This window comes from Salvelinus alpinus, chromosome 38 (assembly GCF_045679555.1).
Source record: "Salvelinus alpinus chromosome 38, SLU_Salpinus.1, whole genome shotgun sequence".
NCBI lineage: Eukaryota > Metazoa > Chordata > Actinopteri > Salmoniformes > Salmonidae > Salvelinus > Salvelinus alpinus.
Window position 1 is genome coordinate 2607486 of NC_092123.1, and position 20885 is coordinate 2628370.

The 20885-nt window shown below is 42.8% G+C and overlaps 1 protein-coding gene across 4 annotated transcripts in view; it reads right to left on the reverse strand.

Moving 5' to 3' along the window:
* LOC139566168 (xin actin-binding repeat-containing protein 2-like) overlaps positions 1-20885 on the reverse strand; it is a 58690-nt gene that overhangs the window by 18156 nt on the left and 19649 nt on the right. For 3 of the 4 annotated variants that reach the window (XM_071387145.1, XM_071387147.1, XM_071387146.1), the window contains 6 exons: positions 15886-16006; positions 6507-6682; positions 5187-5327; positions 2872-2964; positions 568-637; positions 104-207 (listed from right to left, as the gene is read on the reverse strand). In XM_071387145.1, coding sequence (XP_071243246.1) covers positions 104-207; positions 568-637; positions 2872-2964; positions 5187-5327; positions 6507-6682; positions 15886-16006 — 705 coding nt within the window. Of the gene's footprint in view, positions 1-103; positions 208-567; positions 638-2871; positions 2965-5186; positions 5328-6506; positions 6683-10614; positions 13707-15885; positions 16007-20885 lie in introns of those variants that run through there. The other variant, XM_071387148.1, reaches the window with a different exon arrangement.

The window sequence follows — 20885 nt, forward strand, 5'->3', positions numbered from 1 at the left end:
CACACTACCCTCAAAGTGAATTCCCCTGCTTTGATGTTGATATCATGACATCGTCTATAGACACACTATAATGGCCATGTAGATAAACAGACTGCATCATTACCTTAATTTGCTTGCCCGGCGTGGCCTGCTCGATCGTCTTCTCATACTGCTGCTTCAAAGCCTGAGTGGAGACCTTTGGTAAGTCCTCTCCTCCTATGACCCTAACTGAAATAGAAACAGGAAGCAGTTGTCTCATTAAATGATTCTCAGTTTGAAGTCCAGGTGGTTTGGAGGAAACTAAAATTGTGTCTTTAAAACCTACCATTTCCAATTCCGAAAGTGGCATTGATTACCCTATTCCCAGTTGCAATATTTTTTACCTTCCTATGCCTTGATTTAATTTGCGGCCATGCACTGAATTTCTAATAGAAAAGCATCTGCAATACAATTCAATTCCACACCTCCTCTGTAATTTAGGCTTGGAGAATAATCTCCAGCTTTTCAACAGTCATTACAATACAACGTACACTCTAGGGTGTGATCAAAAAAGCCAACATTTGAAATGTGAATGGTATTATACTCTACCCGTTTCATCATAATGCTTTTCATAACTGGAGGCCACGTTGTTTTGTTGAACTCTTTGATCATGAGTCACCTGTAATGAGATGGAGGCAAGCGGTGAGCACAATAGGCAATTCTTCAAATTGATTTCCTTTCCACACACAGACAACAGAAAGGGTGTGTACGTTGACTGTTCTTTCGCTATGAAAACAGCATTTTTCTTACCACGTAAGGTTAATTTAGTCCTGCATTCGTTTTTTTTAAACTTTACTCTATGTAGGAAAACTTTGGTAAACAAATAAAGTGATATGAGAAACAAAAAGTGTTCAAATGATTCACGTACACTTAATTATAGATGTTGCGGGTAGTTGCATTGGCAGCTAACATATTGAGTTTAAACAATTCGACTTATTGAGTAGATGTGGGCTGAAATTATGGGAAACGGCCTTGCAGGCTTCATGATGGGCTCAATATGCGTTTGTGAGAAATAGGTTTAGTTTGAGACTGCACAGTTGCAGGGTTAAGGGTCCAACTGAATATAAAGACTAATTAAAATATATATACAGTTGAAGTCGGAAGTTTACATACACTTAGTTTGGAGTCATTAAAACTCGTTTTTCAACCACTCCACTAATTTCTTGTTTTAACAAACTATAGTTTTGGCAAGTCGGTTAGGACATCTACTTTGTGCATGACACATGTCATTTTCCCAACAATTGTTTACAGACAGATTATTTCATTTATAATTCACTGTATCACACTTCCAGTGGGTCAGAAATGTACATACACTAAGGTGACTGTGCCTTTAAATAGCTTGGAAAATTCCAGAAAAAGATTTATGGCTTTAGAATATTTTGATAGGCTAATTGACATCATTTGAGTCAATTGGAGGTGTATCTGTGGATGTATTTCAAGGCCTACCTTCAAACTCAGTGCCTCTTTGCTTGACAAGAGAAAATCTAAAGAAATCAGCCATGACCTCAGAAAAAAATTGTAGACCTCCACAGGTCTGGTTCATCCCTGGGAGCAATTTCCAAACGCCTAAAGGTACCACGTTCATCTGTACAAACAATAGTACGCAAGTATAAACACCATGGGACCACGCAGCCGTCATACCGCTCAGGAAGGAGATGCGTTCTGTCTCCTAGAGATGAACGTACTTCAGTGCGAAAAGTGCAAATCAATCCCAGAACAAAAGCAAAGGACCTTGTGAAGATGCTGGAGGAAACAGGTACAAATGTATCTATATCCACAGAAAAACAAGTCCTATATCGACGTAACCTGAAAGGCCACTCAGCAAGGAAGAAGCCACTGCTCCAAAACAGCCATAAAAAGCCAGACTATGGTTTGCAACTGCACATGGGGACCAAAATCGTACTTTTTGGAGAAATGTCCTCTGGTCTGATGGAACATAAATAGAACTGTTTGGCCATAATGACCATCGTTATGTTTGGAGGAAAAAGGGGGAGGCTTGCAAGCCGAAGAACACCATCCCAACCGTGAAGCACGGGGGTGGCAGCATCATGTTGTGGGGGTGCTTTGCTGCAGGAGGGATTGGTGCGCTTCATAAAATAGATGGCATCATGAGTATGTGTAACTGCTTTCTTCCTGGGGTGAAGGAGAGGACCAAAATGCAGCGCGGCTAGTGTTCAACATGATTTAATAAAGAAGAGACAATGACGTGAACACTATACAAAATACAAAATAACAAACGTGAAAACCGAGACAGTCCTATCTGGTGCAGAACACAAAGACAGAAGACAACCACCCACAATCCCCAACACAAAACAAGCCACCTATATATGATTCTCAATCAGGGACAACGATTGACAGCTGCCTCTGATTGAGAACCATATTAGGCTGAACACAGAAACAGACAAACTAGACACACAACATAGAATGCCCACCCAGCTCACGTCCTGACCAACACTAAACAAGCAAAACACACAAGAACTATGGTCAGGACGTGACAGTATGTAAACTTCTGACCCACTGGGAATGTGATGAAAGAAATAAAAGCTGAAATAAATCATTCTCTCTACTATTATTCTGACATTTCACATTCTTAAAATAAAGTGGTGATCCTAACTGACCTAAAACAGGGAATTTCTACTAGGATTAAATGTCAGGAATTGTGAAAACTGAGTTTAAATGTATTTGGCTAAGGTGTATGTAAACTTCCGACTTCAACTATACAGTTGACATTTAATCCTAGTAAAAATTACCTGTTTTAGGTCAGTTAGGATCACCACTTTATTTTAAGAATGTGAAATGTCAATAATAATAACAGGTAAGTAATGCATTGTAATAAGGTTTAAGTGATATTACCTCCTGGTCATGGAAGTAGGCCACTTGCTGAGTGGTGGGAATGACCTCCCTGACACTGCTCCTCACTGTCACCTCCTGTGAGCTGGACACCTCCTGTCAGAAAGACCACACAGACCGTTCACACACTAGGCCTACATATTTATGATTCACAAACACAAATGTCTCCAGATGCCGGTGGGTGTGGTTTACACCGGTTCTACTTTACGGGGGTACTTTACTTGAGGGCGGCATACAGTATTTTGTCACGGACCTGCTCGACTAGCGTCTGTCCACACAAACACTTTAACACACACACATTGTAGCTAGCAGTCACAAACACACAGCAATATTGTGTTCTCCATGACAGCAGACCATATTTAGCAGCAGGAGGGGAAAATATGAATGTTTAGAGAGCAAAGCTTACTGGAAAATTAATCTGCTACAAATAATACATTATTTTATATCAATTGCAGAGCTCTCTCCGTGAGAAAAGTAGACAGTAACTTAAGGAGAGAGTGAGTGACAAATAGAGAGAGGTGGAAAATCTCTGAAGTAAATTGAAAATACACCAAATGCACCTCAAATAGGTTTTCGAAATTGAATACCTGAAATTGGACTTTCTTTCCCTGGCATGTAGAGCATAGAAGCATACATGCCAGAATAGTACTGGCTCCCGGAGACCACCTAGGTCTGGTATAACATACAGTGGGGCAAAAAAGTATTTAGTCAGCCACCAATTGTGCAAGTTCTCCCACTTAAAAAGATGAGAGAGGCCTGTCATTTTCATCATAGGTACACTTCAACTATGACAGACAAAATGATAGAAAAAAATCCAGAAAATGATTTTTAATGAATTTATTTGCAAATTATGGTGGAAAATAAGTATTTGGTCACCTACAAACAAGCAAGATTTCTGGCTCTCACAGACCTGTAACTACCATCAGTAACACACTACGCCGCCAGGGACTCAAATCCTGCAGTGCCAGACGTGTCCCCCTGCTTAAGCCAGTACATGTCCAGGCCCGTCTGAAGTTTGCTAGAGAGCATTTGGATGATCCAGAAGAAGATTGGGAGAATGTCATATGGTCAGATGAAACCAAAATAGAACTTTTTGGTAAAAACTCAACTCGTCGTGTTTGGAGGACAAAGAATGCTGAGTTGCATCCAAAGAACACCATACCTACTGTGAAGCATGGGGGTGGAAACATCATGCTTTGGGGCTGTTTTTCTGCAAAGGGACCAGGACGACTGATCCGTGTAAAGGAAAGAATGAATGGGGCCATGTATCGTGAGATTTTGAGTGAAAACCTCCTTCCATCAGCAAGGGCATTGAAGATGAAACGTGGCTGGGTCTTTCAGCATGACAATGATCCCAAACACACCGCCCGGGCAACGAAGGAGTGGCTTTGTAAGAAGCATTTCAAGGTCCTGGAGTGGCCTAGCCAGTCTCCAGATCTCAACCCCATAGAAAATCTTTGGAGGGAGTTGAAAGTCCGTGTTGCCCAGCAACAGCCCCAAAACATCACTGCTCTAGAGGAGATCTGCATGGAGGAATGGGCCAAAATATCAGCAACAGTGTGTGAAAACCTTGTGAAGACTTACAGAAAAGGTTTGACCTCTGTCATTGCCAACAAAGGATATATAACAAAGTATTGAGATAAACTTTTGTTATTGACCAAATACTTATTTTCCACCATAATTTGCAAATAAATTCATTAAAAATCCTACAATGTGATTTTCTGGATTTTTTTCTCTCATTTTGTCTGTCATAGTTGAAGTGTACCTATGATGAAAATGACAGGCCTCTCTCATCTTTTTAAGTGGGAGAACTTGCACAATTGGTGGCTGACTAAATACTTTTTTCCCCCACTGTATGTTGTTGCTGTACAACTTGCCACACAGCATGTGGACCCATTACCTGAGCTGCATTACCTGAGCTGCAGAGACACGTAAAAAGGCTCTTGACGCACAGTAACAACAACTCAACAAAACCCACTGCTCCACATCTGACCACAGCCCCATGCATCATTAAGTATTTACACAAGTCCGGGCCCACTCTCTGAATCCAGCCTGTTTTTAAAGCTCGGCAGGATGAGAGAGAATGCATGACTGGGCAAAATTGAGTCGACTTCTATGAGATCCAGTGAGATCACTACAGCATGCTGAGTCATCAGACACCTCTATCCCTGTGTGGCTGTGACCTGTATATGGGCTTTCTGCCTTGTTTTACTAGGAATTTGTATGGTTCAGTATGCTTTACTATGGTAGTGCAATATAAATAAATAAGAATACATTTCTATGTATGGCTTATGCTTTGCCTGTTTAGTTGCCAGTACCTGTACGGATCTCTTTTCTAAGTGGACCTGCTTAACGCTGGTCTGGGACTGGGAGGAGGAGGCGTACTCCTGGCTCTCAAACTGTTTCTTCACGCTGGCCAAACCCCCTGGCAGAGAACAGGCTTCAGACTCCTCCATAACCTATTAAGAGAAGACATAGGCATCATTAGTTCGAGTCATCTCCATGCAAACAGTTCTCATTAAAGTATCTTCAGGGGTACAGTGGTAGTTAATGCAGAAGTGATAGTTCCCAGGACTTCCTGAAGGGGGCATAAGTGAGCAGCATATTCCACAGGACTGGACTACTTCCAACCCTAAATACAGTAGGGAGTTATGACTTGGACCTCATGACGTTTGCAAGAGAAGGATGTCCCCAGTCTCCCCACACGATTGGAAATCCCAAACATCTGTGACATCAAGTCAAATCAAACTAACTAGTACAACACAGTATAACAGTATCAAGCAATGTTTTAGCGGCGTATGCAGACAGTGGCTGTAAATGTATTGATGGATAATTCTGGTCCAGATTCTGTCTGTTACCCCTCAAAGTGTGCAGTAACCCTACAGCCCAGCCTCCCACCGTCAGCTGTCAGCAGTCTCCCCATGGGCTGTGACACTGGGATCAACGGAGGTCACCGCAGTGGCACTGGCAAATGACACTGATGGCCTCAGAGCAAATCTACATTGGTGTACATTATTCAGTACTGAATGTAAAAGTAAATGATGCATGGTGAATGTTGATATCCCACTACTTGTCTTCAGAATGTTACATATTACTGTGTGGACAGAGGTTCCTGGAATATGTGGTTGCTGGAAGATCTTTGTAGTGTCCAGTAATATTCAACGTTGGGTTTCTTCATGACAAAAGAGGAATTATTTCTAATTATGAGGATTCTCAATATAAAAAGGCTTAGGAATATGAAAATGTATTCCTGACTTCCTTTCAGTTCCAATCAGATAACAGTGACCTGGGTATGAGGTGTGAGCTGCTTTCGGAGAGGTGTTTCTTTACTCTGATGAGCCAGGCATGTAAGCTCTTTTTTGTTGTGTTTTTTACACAGCATGTTTGTGTGGTCATGGATGTCTGTGTAGAATAGTTTTGAGAATGCGTCATATTTGGAGATATGTGAAAATGTTCTGTTAATACTATGCATTAAAATGGGATGCACTGCCAATTATACCACACACATTTCAATGTGTGTGTTTGAAGGTATAGTATCTGTCTGCCTGTCCTGCCTGCTTAGCAGCCTGTCTAGTTATTATCCTTGGAGTGTCTTTCCCTCCATCTCTCTTTACGTCCTTGTGGAAGTATCCCCTTACCGTGGCGGATGAGCTGCTGGCCTCCTTCTTGGACACGGCAGCCTGATACATGGCCATGCGTTCCTTTAGTGACCCGGACTCCGGCTCCTCGCTGGTGGGCGCTCCTCCTTCTCCTTTCCTCTGACTCACCACCCCTTCCCTTTCCTCAGGACGTCCTGACCTGGTTCCACCCGCAGCTGCAAAACGCAACAGTTTACTCTCCAGGACATGAGAATGCAGTTTATGCACATAAAGAGCCGAATCCTGACTTGAAAGTGGGGTTTGTCACACGGATGTCTGCATTCGTTCTCATCCTTGATTTACAGTAAATCCATGGTTTACGTAAGAGATCAGTTATGAGTCAACCTTTCAGCGTTTCAGCCCATTGATGTCCACCATTTTGTGGTGCCAATAGACTAATGGTAAAATAAAATAAAACATGTACAAACAGAATAGATACTTTCAAGAGATACTTGTTGAAATAATCATGGACGACATTTTACCAGGACGTATTGGAAAACAGCTCTGCTAGCTACATCCTATTATCTGTAAGGACGGGGCCATGATGTAACTGCGAGCGGCAGAGCGACAACAGTGACAATCTCCACCAGTGTAGGCTGCTGTAGGGAGGACGGCTCATAATAATGGCTAGAATGGAGTCAGTGGAATAGTATCAAACACAAACACGCGGTTTCCATGTAGTTTATACCATTCCAGCCATTATTATGAGCCGTCCTCCCCTCAGCAGCCTCCACTCATCTCTTCTGCCATCCAAGTTAGCTACACACCTCCGTCTGGCTTGTTCCAGAACCAGGCCCTGTCACATGTTCCTTACAGGACCCCTCTATACATAGCCATAGACAAGACAATGGGGATTCACAAAGGGGGTTGTCATGAAACTGAATCGAGTCAAACTCATCAATCAACCAGGACTGCTCTAACATCACACGCACGCACACACAAATTGACGCGCACACTGATTAGCGGTTAGTACAGTACATCCCTGTAGACGTCCAATTAGAGTCAAGTATTGATTTATGGTTGACTCCGCTACGCTATAAAGCATCGTTAAGCCAGTGAGATGACTCCCTAACACCCATACTGGACCTCAAGGCTTTTAGCATGTTGATTCTGCCTGGGTTATAATGCATTGGAAACGGATGGAAATGGTCATTGTGTTATGTAGTACACGTTGACATTTCTATGTTGTGGATTTTCTCTGCTGTTTCACATACTGGGGGGGGGATCTTAGCCAAACAGAAGCACGGATAGAACACTGGTATCTTTTAAGGAACTATTCCAATGGTAGCTCGGCTACAACTATTAGCGATTAAAGCTATTCTTTGCTTGGTACATACCGTACGCATATACCCCTATGGATAAGAGCTAGTCGTCCTAATGCCTGTCACACCACTTTTAGAAAAGTCCTATGAATACATGTGTTACGATCTGCCGGTTTGATGTCCTATTCCTGGAATTGACTGGTTATCCGACTGGATGACACAAGTCAAACATGCTCCCTACTTCAAGTCTATTAAAACAGGGCCAAAGTATATATTTGTCTCATAAACAAACAGGATTTCTCACAGGAGCAGAGCACATGGATTGGCTACCATGTGATGAAACCACCATTTTTTGATCCTCCTGCTATGGCGGGCGTGTTAGTGTTAACCAATCACCCTGCGCTGCCGAGAGAGATAGGTAGAGGATTACTGACCAGCACAGCAACGTCCAAAAATAAATGTGGGTTTTACCCGCTCTTGACTATAAATACGGGTCAGATACTCTGCACCTGAGATCACCTGAAACCTGACACTCGTTTAACACAGCGAACGAGGGATAATGTCCTCATTTATCACTGGGGATAAGTGCGTACCACACGTCATGGTTCTGGTCCCGGTTTCCCAAAGGCATCTTAAGGCTAAATTCCTCGTTAGAACCTTCGCAGGAGCATCATTAAATCTCCGAGCTGTTTCCCAAAACCATTATTAACGTTGCACTTGAAAACGTTTGTAATCTAACGCCTGCCTCGGACCACTCGTAAAACAGCAAAGTGCGTTGTTAGAGGCTTGTTGGCGTTCCTGCGTCACTTTATCCACAGCAGATCGCCGGTAATTAGAATAAGCCACCTCAATATTTGTAGCCGTAGGTGGTAATATCTCTCTAGAAGCTGATCCGTTGTCAGTATTGTGGAATAATTATAATGTTAAGGAAAGATTTGAATGGAGAAAGCTGATCCAAGAGCAGCGCTCCCTTTCTATTGATCCCATCAGTATTGACACATGCGCCAACAACACACTTAGTGACCGTTCTCTCTGCCTGGTGTTTTGGGAAACGTGTGTTATATCTTCGGACGTTGTAGGAAAGATGCATATTTTAAACAATCCTAACCCTAAATTACATCGCTATCAGGAAACTGGGCCCTGGGCTGTCAGTAAGACAGACAGACATACAAGCGTTCTGATGCCATAAAAACATTGACAACAGTCCCTTGGTATGTTCAGCCTGCGGGCGGAGGTATGGTGGTGAATGAATGCAAAGCTCGCCATAGCGGGAAAGTGAGGTAACTAAACCAGGCTCCATGAGAGTCGCAAAATAAATCCTCCTTTTTTTACGGCCCTGTCTGCAGTCATGTTTCCCAGTAAGAGAAAGAGGGATGAAGGGGAAAGAGAAAGAGAGAGAGGTCAAACACAAGGACATCTCAAAAGAGCAAAATTTTTCCAGAAGCCAAAAAGCTTTTTCCTCTACATCACTGGCGCGTTCCTCTGTTTAATTAGCGATATCAACCGATTTCAATGATTATAACGTTTACAAATGACTTACTGGGTAAGATGCCATAATCTTCTAGCAGATTACCATCTGTTTGCGTTTTGACATCGCTATCTTAAAAGCAGAGGTGCTTTCACAGATTTTATTTTCCTATATTAACTTCCCTTCCATGGAAGGCCACCTACTGTATGATTAGTCAGCAGTGTGTTTGCAGAAACTCCACATGGAAGGGATGGGCGGCTCTTATTCTCTTCCTGAGGAGTGATAACTCTTAATCTCTCTGATTTGCGAGGCAGAGGTGCCTTCATCTGGCTCTAGGGATAGGAGCGGGAGGTTGAGGCGGCTGGTGGATGGTTGGAGGTGGCGGGTGGGCGTCAGGAAAAGTCTATGGGGAGACAGTATGTGTGGGGGAGGCCTTGCATCTGGTATGCATGGCTCAGTGGCTATATTGAGCTGAGCCAGCCCCCCCCCCCCCCCCCCACGGTCACTGCTGCTGCTCTGCCTGTGGTTATGTGATCAGAGGTGGGCTACACTACTAGCTAGCTAGCCTCATGGAACCACAGACCCAGAGAAGCAGCTGAGATCCTGAGCCAAAGCTCACTGTTCTGTGACTCCAGTTCAACTGGCTGTTCCACAGGCACAGAGACGACGCACAATTATTAAGCTGTCAAATGGATCAAAGAGACCACTGGATCGGCCTCAAGTACTTGGTCACGATGTTTCTCCTGAGTACGCTCACAGTCGGACAGTCGGAGAGCATTCCAGGCGAAATAACTAAGTCATATCAGATCGGGAAAAACAAGCTGACTTCATGCATACTTAACAATCCCACATCCTCGTGGAATCATGCTTCCTGTCACAATTTTACATTTTATTCATTTAGCAGACGCTCTTATCCAGAGCATCTTACAGGAGCAACTAGGGCCAAGTGCCTTGCTTAAGGGCACATCGACAGATCCCTCACCTAGATAGAGCGGGGATTCGAACCATCGACCCCTCGGTCACCGGCCCAATCAGCATCATCTGACAACTCTATACTTCTGGAACACGTTTAGAAGACTCTCGCTGTAATTCCAGTCCTGTTTTACATGGTAAAACAACCTAGTCGTACAGTACACACAAGCAAAAGCTGTATAAAGCTGAAAAGGCAATCTACTGTCAACATAGTCAATTTACCATTCAGCCTCTCATTCATCCAGTACATATAGTATCTCTCTCTCTCTCTCTACATATCTCTCGAAGTGTCTTTATGTGTCTCACTCAAATCAATCATGTGTCAATGAATGTCAGTTCACCTTTACATGCAGAGTATTGTAACACACTGAAAGGCTATGAAGGTTGTAAAGACTGGCTTACTTACTGTAGTGCTCTCTATGCCTTTAGCACGACCGTGTACCTCGGACAATACAATCCCTCAGATAATGTTGAAGGGCCTTGAAATCCCCTGAGAACCAGCAGCAGGGTCTTTTCGCCCAGCCGTTACCAGAGGAAACTTAACAAAACCCTGGGAGGTGATTTAATCAGGGTTGGAGACCGGCTCCAGCAGTGTTGCGATCAGCTCAGCTCTGTGGGGCCTAGTGGACAGTGACAGCTGATTTTATTTTAGATGCCCCATTCCTAAAAGACGGAGCTCAGGAGGGGTAGGGGGGCTTTTTTTAGATGAGGTACCCTACATGCCTTTTACCTTAAGTCACACGGACCTAACGGAACAGACGTTCTTCACTGAGACCTCGAAACCGGACCCGCATCCCTCGTTCCTCAGAGAGGAGGGGAAAAGACGAAGGGATGGGGGGGGTAATCAACCCAATGAGAGGACCGACCCAGATAATCTCATGCACGTCCCCAAATCCAGAAATATTGACAACGATGATTCACCATGATGACGTTATTTTAATATCTTTGATGATGAAATGCGTGAATCCACCCTAGGCTCCCTTTTATTAAGAGCCACAGACAGCAGGAATTTTTACATGCCAAAAATGAAAATTAGAAAGTGAAGGGGACTGAGTAGAGGGCAGACACCTGAGGTTCAGGGATCTCCCTTGGCTGCCCGGGCCCAGATGGGGGACAGGGATACCAGATGGGCAGGAGTCCCCTCTGAGACCACAACAGAGCCGCCTGTCATAGCTCGCCCTGATGCATCAGCCATGATCATGGCATTTACAACACACTATATACAAATATATCTCAGATCTCAGTGTGTGTGTGTGTTTGTGGTACCGGGCCTGTCTAAGTAACTGAGTGAGGTTGCTCCCTCTTTGTGCCATCGAGGCTCCCTCCCCTTAAGTTACTGCCCAGCCTTTCTGAACTGCCTTTCTGAACTGCCTTTCTGAACTGCCATTCTGAACTGCCTTTCTGAACTGCCTTTCTGAACTGCCTTTCTGAACTGCCTTTCTGAACTGCACCTTATCATCTGAAGATGGAAGAACATCGTCCAAGAGCTGCCAGATCTCTACATTAGTTTTGTTTGTTTTCACAGCGTGTTTGAAATGATCTTTGTAATGAAAAGCGCTACATAAAATGCATCGATTATTATTACTATTATTCTTATTATTAAAGCCACTTGTGTTCTGGGAATCCTTGAAAACATTTCCAGGAACTGTTACATAAATGCATGCCTTAAAGCTAGAATCCTTAGTTGCTAAATCCATTTTTGGACTTATTGATTCCCATTGATTCTTGAAGAATATCTTATAAATGCTTAATGAGTTTAGTTCAACTGTCGTACCCCATCAGAACCCCAAATAGCTTGCTTTACTCCAATGTTTTTAAAACAGCGTGAATTGAAACAAACACTATAGAGATTCAAAACATGGTTAAAACTATACATTTGATATCATAAATTTGAGAGTGGTTAAATTTCTCCAGCCCCATTACTTAGCTTTTTAGCTAAACAGGGGCGGGGATTGTGTTTTGTTATTGTTTCAATTAAGAATTCTATCTTAACACACATAAATTACACACATAAATTAAATACAATATTTGGTGAATGAAAACTTGGCCCTTTACGTAACATACAAGAAGTATCATTCAATAACTTTTCAACCTCATATTCATCATCTCCAGCACCAACCCAGTGTTTACATACAGTGGGGTCCAAAATTATTGATACCCTTGTTAAAGATGAGCAATAATAAGTGTATAAAATAAATAATTCAAATACTGAGCTATGTTATATGCTCCAAAAAATTGTTCAGAGAAAGAGATTTTGTTTAACAAGAAATTCATTTTATTTTTTACCTCTTAAGGATCTGCCCCTTTTTTTTTCAATTTTCGCCTAAAATGACATACCCAAATCTAACTGCCTGTAGCTCAGGCCCTGAAGCAAGGATATGCATATTCTTGATACCATTTGAAAGGAAACACTTTGAAGTTTGTGGAAATGTGAAAGGAATATAGGATACTATAACAGATTAGATCTGGTAAAAGATAATGCAAAGAAAAAAACAAAAGGTCATAATGTATTATTCCAGCCCACGTGCAATTTAGATTTTGGCCACTAGATGGCAGCAGTGTATGTGCATAGTTTTAGACTGATCCAATGAACCAATGCATTTCTGTTCAAAATGTTGTATCGAGACTGCCCAAATGTGCCTAATTTGTTTATTAATAACTTTTCAAGTTCAAAACTGTGCACTCTCAAACAATAACGTGGTATTATTTCACTGTGATAGCTACTGTAAATTGGACAGTGCAGTTAGATTAACAAGAATTGAATCTTTCTGCCAAAATGAGATATGTCTATGACCTGGGAAATGTTCTTGTTACTTACAACCTCATGCTAATCACATTAGCCTACGTTAGCTCAACGGTCCCATGGGGGACGCACCAATCCTGAAGAAGTTTTAAGGTAGGAGTCAAAATTATTGACACCCCTGAAGATTCTTATAAATAAAGAAGTCAAAAGTGTAGTATTTGGTCCCATATTCGTAGCAATGACTCTGAGTCTGATTTTGTGTCCAATAGAAATGCATGGTAAATAATGTATTGTTTCATTTTGAAGTCCCTTTTATTGTAAATTGAATATAATAGGTTTCTAAACACTACTACAGTAATGTGGATGCCACAATGATTACGGATAATCCTAAATGAATTGTGAATAATGATGAGTGAGAAAGTTACAGAGTGTCAAAGATCATACCCCCAGGACAGGCTATCCTCCCTGTTATTGGTAATAGAGAAGAGGTTAGCATGTCTTGGGGGAATGGTCTTTGACCCTCTGTAACTTTCTCACTAACCTGCAGAAAGAGAAAAGAGCTCAGCATGAAAGAGGGGAGTAAACTTTGCCCAACAAGAGCCATTGACCTTGTGAGAGTAGCTTCATCATGCTAACTTCTCTCATTCAGGCCTTTTATCAAAGACTGATTAGCATTAGCTCACTCAAGGCATCAATGTGCAGACCCTGACGTATCTTGACATTTTACCCAGGGTACTCCTGATTCTGTTCAGAAAGCCACCAGGTATTGTATAGTTCACTAAATTCAAATAGATTGTTGTTTCCTGGCCCTGCAGAGGAAACACAGTGCATACTATAGGAGGCTATTGGGAGGAGCTATAGGAGGAAGGGCTCATTGTATTGGCTGGAAAGGAATGAATAGAACAGTATCAAACATATGGAAACCACATGATTGACTCCATTCCATAAATTCCATTCCAGCCATTACAATGAGCCCTTCCTCCTATATCTCCTCCCACCAGCCTCCTCTGGTGTGTAAGTACCCCCAGAGTCAGACATAGCAGTGCATTGACTAAAGGAAAGCCTGGTTATCTCTGCTGTAGGAACCTGTGCCATGCTGATAATCCCTCTGAAATTGCACATGGATTTCCTGTTCGTGGAGTGTAAACAAACTCGCCCGGAATATCTGATGTCATAGGCAGCATCCCCTGGCGCTTTATCAGCTAGCTGACGCCTGCAGGCCTTCAAAGGGTTAATAATGAACGCATTTCACACATCCTGGAAACTTCTTTTGCTTAGGCACAGTAGATGTGTATGCAAATTCACTGGCAAGGCTTATTTTCAGGTCAGTGATAATCACAGTTTATTTTATGTGCTGCCTGTCTAGGTAGAGACTCTTGTCCCTCAAAGCACCGTAGCCCTCTGATTCTGTTTGAGTATTGTGCTTAATGGAAGATAATGGGAGGAAGTGAACTTTTGCCATTTAGAGAAGCCCTAAGAGAAATAATGTGGATCAATAGGTGTCAATCTGAGTGACTGGAGCTTCGATTTCCAATTCAAGCAGGTATCCTGAGGCTAAAATCTCCTCCAATAACCTTCGTTGGGTAAAATCCCAAAACAAATTTGCCTTGTTTAACAAAATCAGTGGTGCTTTTCCCAACGGAGCGTATCCCCTGATATTATAAAATAATACCACTACAACTGTGAATATTACATTCCATATAAAAAATATAGTGTTGTTTGGACCCACAGGTGTGGGCTATATAAACCAGACCCAGATGCCAGTGGGATATACAAAAGGGAGATATTGTAACCAAGGTTGTCTATTTAAAAGACAAAAGCATGCTGCTTCGGAGGTGAGGTCGGTGCTTGTTTAAAGCACAAAGCGCAGTGTGTCGTTCACAGGTCTTTATTTAACACGGTGGCTTTGGGAAAACAGCACCTTTACCTCCTCTGTCACTCACTGTGAGCTGTAAATCACATGATGCTGTCACTGACATGACACTGTCGATCGGTCAGCTCTTACAAACCCTCATCAGTTACACCAACACCAGTCTGCAAAGGCCACAGTGTCTTCCAGCTTTAGCCACCACAGTGATTTAGGACTGGTTAACCATTTCACATGGCCGACGTAACATTTGAGAAGAGAAAAAAAACATTCTGGAGATTGAACTGCTGTATATAGGTTGTTACTGAAACCACCACAACAACTAGGATTAATGTCGTGTGTGCTTGTGAGTGTGTGTCTGTGTCTGTGTGTGTGCGTGTCAGTAAGTATGTGAGTGAAACACACAGTGAGCTGTCAACATGTCCATCAATCCACTGAGCCTTTCTGTCTCTCACACACACACACACACTCACTCACAGAAGCACCTCAACATGACCCCAATGTCACACACTCAAGCACTATCTCTCTCAAGTCATGTCTTCTGCCTTCACACGTGTAAATAATTTAAATGGAGTGAAACAGTGAAATTATTTGTGGATGGTTTTCCATAAAGAAACATATATCTGTGAACCTTTTTAAATGAGAAATACTGCAGTTTTTCAGATGGAGAATACTGCACCTTCCCCACGACTACTCTGTACAGCCAGTGTTATCAGTTGCAGTGGAAAAGAGAAAAGCCACAATGCAGCCACTCAGCAACTTCTCCTATCACAGTAATGGAAACACTGTTTGTGTATCTAGGGTTGTTCATTTTCTGCCTCGGATGATACTCAATTCCCAGAGTTGATTTGATCCCACACAGGACAATACAGTACATTCTCAACACACAAGCTCGTCTTCGGATTTCTCTCTCAAGTACACATAACCAGTATCACATTCTGTAGCTGCTATGTGGATTTGAAGAAATTCTTTGAAAGTTGTGAAACCTGATTTCTGATGGAATAAAAGTCCTGGAGGAGGAGGAGGAGGTAGGGCAGTGTGTAATACTACAGTAATGAACTACTTACAGAGGCTGGGCTCATGAGTTGAGGCCATCTTCTCACCAGGTGATGGGTCCCTCTTCTGGTCCAGCTGGTAGCTACTGGCTGGGGCTCTTCTGGATGGGCTGGACTGTACAGCTCTCACTTCCTGGTTAGGGAAAGAGAGGGAGGGAGGGAGGGAGGGAGGGAGGGAGGGAGGGAGGGAGGGAGGGGAGAGAGACAAGAGGGGCAGGTGAGTATATTATCAGAGGAAACACCTGTGCTTTCGCAGAAGGGGGTGGTGATTGAGGTACAGGTCATAGCTCAATCGGCACACACACACAGGCTGGTATACACACACACACACACATGCCCATATCTGAAAAATGATCTACCCAGTGAGTGTTAGGTGTCATTGAACCCCTGGACACCAGTGGAACATTATAGTTGGTAGCGAGGATGTCTGTGTCTGTTGACTGGATGGCAAACAAACCTCTGAACTTACAGCGCAAACACTGACGACCTTGACTGGAATGTGCAAAACAGGCAACGACTGGGAAGTTACAGCAAACAAAACACTCCACTGAATTTTAATTGGCAAACTCCTGGTGTGTGTAGCAGCTTAAGGCTCCACCCTTCAACAGAATTGTAGGTTACACAACTACCGTGCTAGACAAAACGCAATATTATAATGCAAAACATGTCTTGTTGTTAGTGGTATATCCTTGAGGCATATAATCTTGTGTTTCCTAAAGTGTTTTTTTGTCAAATGTAGAAACCAGTAGAATAAGCACGCCTAGTTTTCTTGCAAATCAGCACTGTCTGGAACAAACACACCTATGTGTTGTTTTCCAAGAACTATTTGCAAATCAAATGTGTTCCCTGTGGTATTTCATCTACAGATTCCCAGCGGGACCTGGGGAAGAGTGACAACAAGCAAACAACAACACAAGGACACAACAGACAATGCTCCAAAACACACTGCCACAATCAGAGAAACGCACCTGAGACAAATCTGGGACACACACACACACAAAGATACAATGTATTTGAAGGGCATGTCCACACCGCTTGTGCGGTGTGTCGAGGTTACAGGTCCCAAAACAGCGTGAACAGAGTTAACCTGTGGTCTGGGTTCCTCGATTGACTGAATGTGGGACTAAGTCCATCACACTTCAAGCTTTGTCAACAGCAGTACAGTAGTAAACACCATGTAGCTGAACGCTCCATTCTGAGACTGTAAAGCTCAAACCACTCCTCCCCTCAGGAACGAGCTCCCAGCATCCCACTGGATCGTGTTACCATTTCTGTTGACGTCTCCTGTTATTTAATAATGATAAATAGTTGCGTTGTGTGTTGCTCCAGAGATGTTTAAGAGCGTCGTTAGCGGCAATAGAACTGATGCTTGAACAGCATGTGTGTCTGTGAAGTGGGGATTGACGGTATAGAGAGGACTGTGTGCTAATCTCGAGACGAGGGTTCCATTCAATCTAATCCACAAGGGGATTTTGGAGTTAAATCTCCTGTAAATAATAATGCTCCACTACAAACATGTTGGCACAGTGAGTTTATTTCACTGTTTACAAGAATCCAGTTGCACATTGTATCACAGCAAGCAAGTGGTGTATTCTAATTGATTTCATTGGATAGGGCCCGCAGTCATGTTACCGGGCAGACTCGAGCCCCTCTGTGGCTATTCAGCTCTGAGGTCAGATGTCAACAAACAGGGCAGGATGTAGAACATCTTTATCAGCGGAGTGAGCATTTACATCACATAATATAGGCAGCAATTATATGACATATTTCTATACAAAACATGTCATATCTCTACTGTGTATATATACAGTTGAAGTCGGAAGTTTACATACACTTAGGTTGGAGTCATTAAAACTCGTTTTTCAGCCACTCCACAAATTCCTTGTTAACAAACTATAGTCGGTTAGGACATCTACTTTGTGCATGACACAAGTCATTTTTCCAACAATTGTTTACAGAAAGATTATTTCACTTATAATTCACTGTATCACAATTCCAGTGTGTCTGAAGTTTACATACATACGGTTGACAGTGCCTTTAAACAGCTTGGAAAATTCCAGAAAATGATGTCATGGCTTTAGAAGCTTCTGATAGGCTAATTGGCATAATTTGAGTCAATCGGAGGTGTACCTGTGGATGTATTACAAGGCCTACCTTCAAACTTGGTGCCTCTTTGCTTGACATCATGAGAAAATTAGCCAAGACCTCAGAAAAAAATTGTAGACCTCCACAAGTCTGGTTCATTCTTGTGAGCAATCTCCAAACGCCTGAAGGTACCACATTAATCTGTACAAACAATAGTACGCAAGTATAAACACCATGGGACCACGCAGCTGTCATACCGCTCAGGAAGGAGACGCGTTCTGTCTCCTAGAGATGAACGTACTTTGGTGCGAAAAGTGCAAATCAATCCCAGAATCAATCCCAGAACAACAGCAAAGGACCTTGTGAAGATGCTGGAGGAAACAGGTACAAAACTATCTACATCCACAGTAAAATGAGTCCTATATCGACATAACCTGAAAGGCCGCTCAGCAAGGAAGAAGCCACTGCTCAAAAAACGTCATAAAAAAGCCAGACTACGGTTTGCAACTGCACATGGGGACAAAGATCGTACTTTTTAGAGAAATGTCCTCTGGTCTGATGAAACAAAAATAGAACTGTTCGGCCATAATGACCATCGTTATGTTTGGAGGAAAAAGGGGGAGGCTTGCAAGCCGAAGAACACCATCCCAACCGTGAAGCACGGGGGTGGCAGCATCATGTTGTGGGGGTGCTTTGCTGCAGGAGGGACTGGTGCACTTCACAAAATAGATGGCATCATGAGGCTGGAAAATTATGTGGATATATTGAAGCAACATCTCAAGACATCAGTCAGGAAGTTAAAGCTTGGTCGCAAATTGGTCTTCCAAATGGACAATGACCCCAAGCATACTTCCAAAGTTGTGGCAAATGGCTTAAGGACAACAAAGTCAAGGTATTGGAGTGGCCATCACAAAGCCCTGACCTCAATCCTATAGAAAATGTGTGGGCAGAACTGAAAAAGCGAGCAAGGACGCCTACAAACCTGACTCAGTTACACCAGCTCTGTCAGGAGGAATGGGCCAAAATTCAGCCAACTTATTGTGGGAAGCTTGTGGAAGTCTACCAGAAACGTTTGACCCAAGTTAAACAATTTAAAGGCAATGCTACCAAATACTAATTGAGTGTATGTAAACTTCTGACCCACTGGGAATGTGATGAAAGAAATAAAAGCTGAAATAAATAATTCTCTCTACTATTATTCTGACATTTCACATTCTTAAAATAAAGTGGTGATCCTAACTGACCTAAGACAGGACATTTTTACTAGGATTAAATGTCAGGAATTGTGAAAAACTTAAATGAAATGTATTTGGCTAAGGTGTATGTGAACTTCCGACTTCAACTGTACATATATGGTCATTCAGCAGTATACTAATGTATTTCATCACCCATTCCCATTAAAATAGATCAAATGTTTTCTGCTTTTCTCCACTATCATGCCACAGCATCTCCTGTTCTGAAGAGGAATGGGGGTCAGATAAGCCACAGACAGGAGGCCATTTCCCAGGGCTCCCTGTTAGCCAGATCTTGTCCTCCATATGTTCCCATTGGCCCTGCCACAGCTTCAACGCCAGCTTCCCCGTCAGCCTTCCCGTCCAGCCTGGGGAATTACTTCCCCTTACGCTCCCCTTGACAGACTGACATCATTAATAAGGTACGTGCTTCAGGAAATCTGCCAGCCTCAGAGACAATCCTGCAGGAAAAATAAATAACTATTTCAAGGGTGTCTCACTAATGAATTCAATGCCACCCATCCAGGATATTAATGCTGATATGACAGCGTGCACAGTAAAAACGGTGAGGCCGGTCAGACACTTGTCAGGGGAAACCATGGCGATGACATCAGTTTATTATATGGAGCTGAAGATTAGGAAGTGACATCGCGACTTGTTGTTTTGTGTCACCTCGAGGTGTACTCAGGCACAACCATGCCTATTAAAATCCAGTGAAGCACGTCATACAGCAGCTATAGGTGATCTCTCTCTCTCTCTCTGTGTCTGTATAGAAAAAGGAGTTCTGGCTGAGATGACGGACTAGAAGGGGTTGCTGAGGGAAATGGCAGCTCATATGTGGCTGACTCACCGCTTGGAGGGATGCTTTATTTCAAATGATGCACACACAGATGCACATATACACACCACCAAGCCTGATTGCTCCTGGCTAGGAGGTCTAATGTTGTGAAAGCTGCCTTATTGCTTTCCTGGCACAACATGAAGTGACATGAAGATGACTCATCGGGATCCACAGTTGATAGTCAAGACAGAGACATACCATTAGGCTGTAGGAGGCATCTGCCTTGCTGCTGGTGGAGAACATCTAATTTTTCTTTCCTCACCTTAAATCAATCCAATACTTTACTAATCGATCCGATGTTTTGAGTTACAGCGTCACAAAACTTGCTTCACCTGAGCACGTACTGTGCCTGAACAAGTTTGATTTCACGTTCTCCTCCTCTTGGTGAAATAACAAAGCTTTAGTTTCTGGTTTGGAAGCTTTTGCTGAAACAGCAGATATTTCCTGTCTTTGAAGGTCACCCAGAGGCACTTAACAGACTCCAGAGTGTCTCATCCAACCCTTGGCACGAGCTTCTCTTTCCATCTGAGTTACTTGTTTGTATCCAATGCCATAAGCTCTCCTCACAATCCAAAAGTTTGCAGTGAAGAATATTGCACAGTACAATTCTCTATTGACTCTAACCATTATTAGGACACACAGGCCACAGAGATCCACCCACTTATATTTCACTCTCAAGCCAACACAGTCACAAAAGAGTTGCAGCGAGGATAGAAAGATAGAGATGAGAGCGGGGAGAGCAAGAGATAAAGGGGGATACCTAGTCAGTTGTACAACTGAATGCATTCAACTGTAAGAGATAATGACGATAGTTGGCAGTAGAAAGCCTAAATAGTCTAATTGACCTTTCAGCT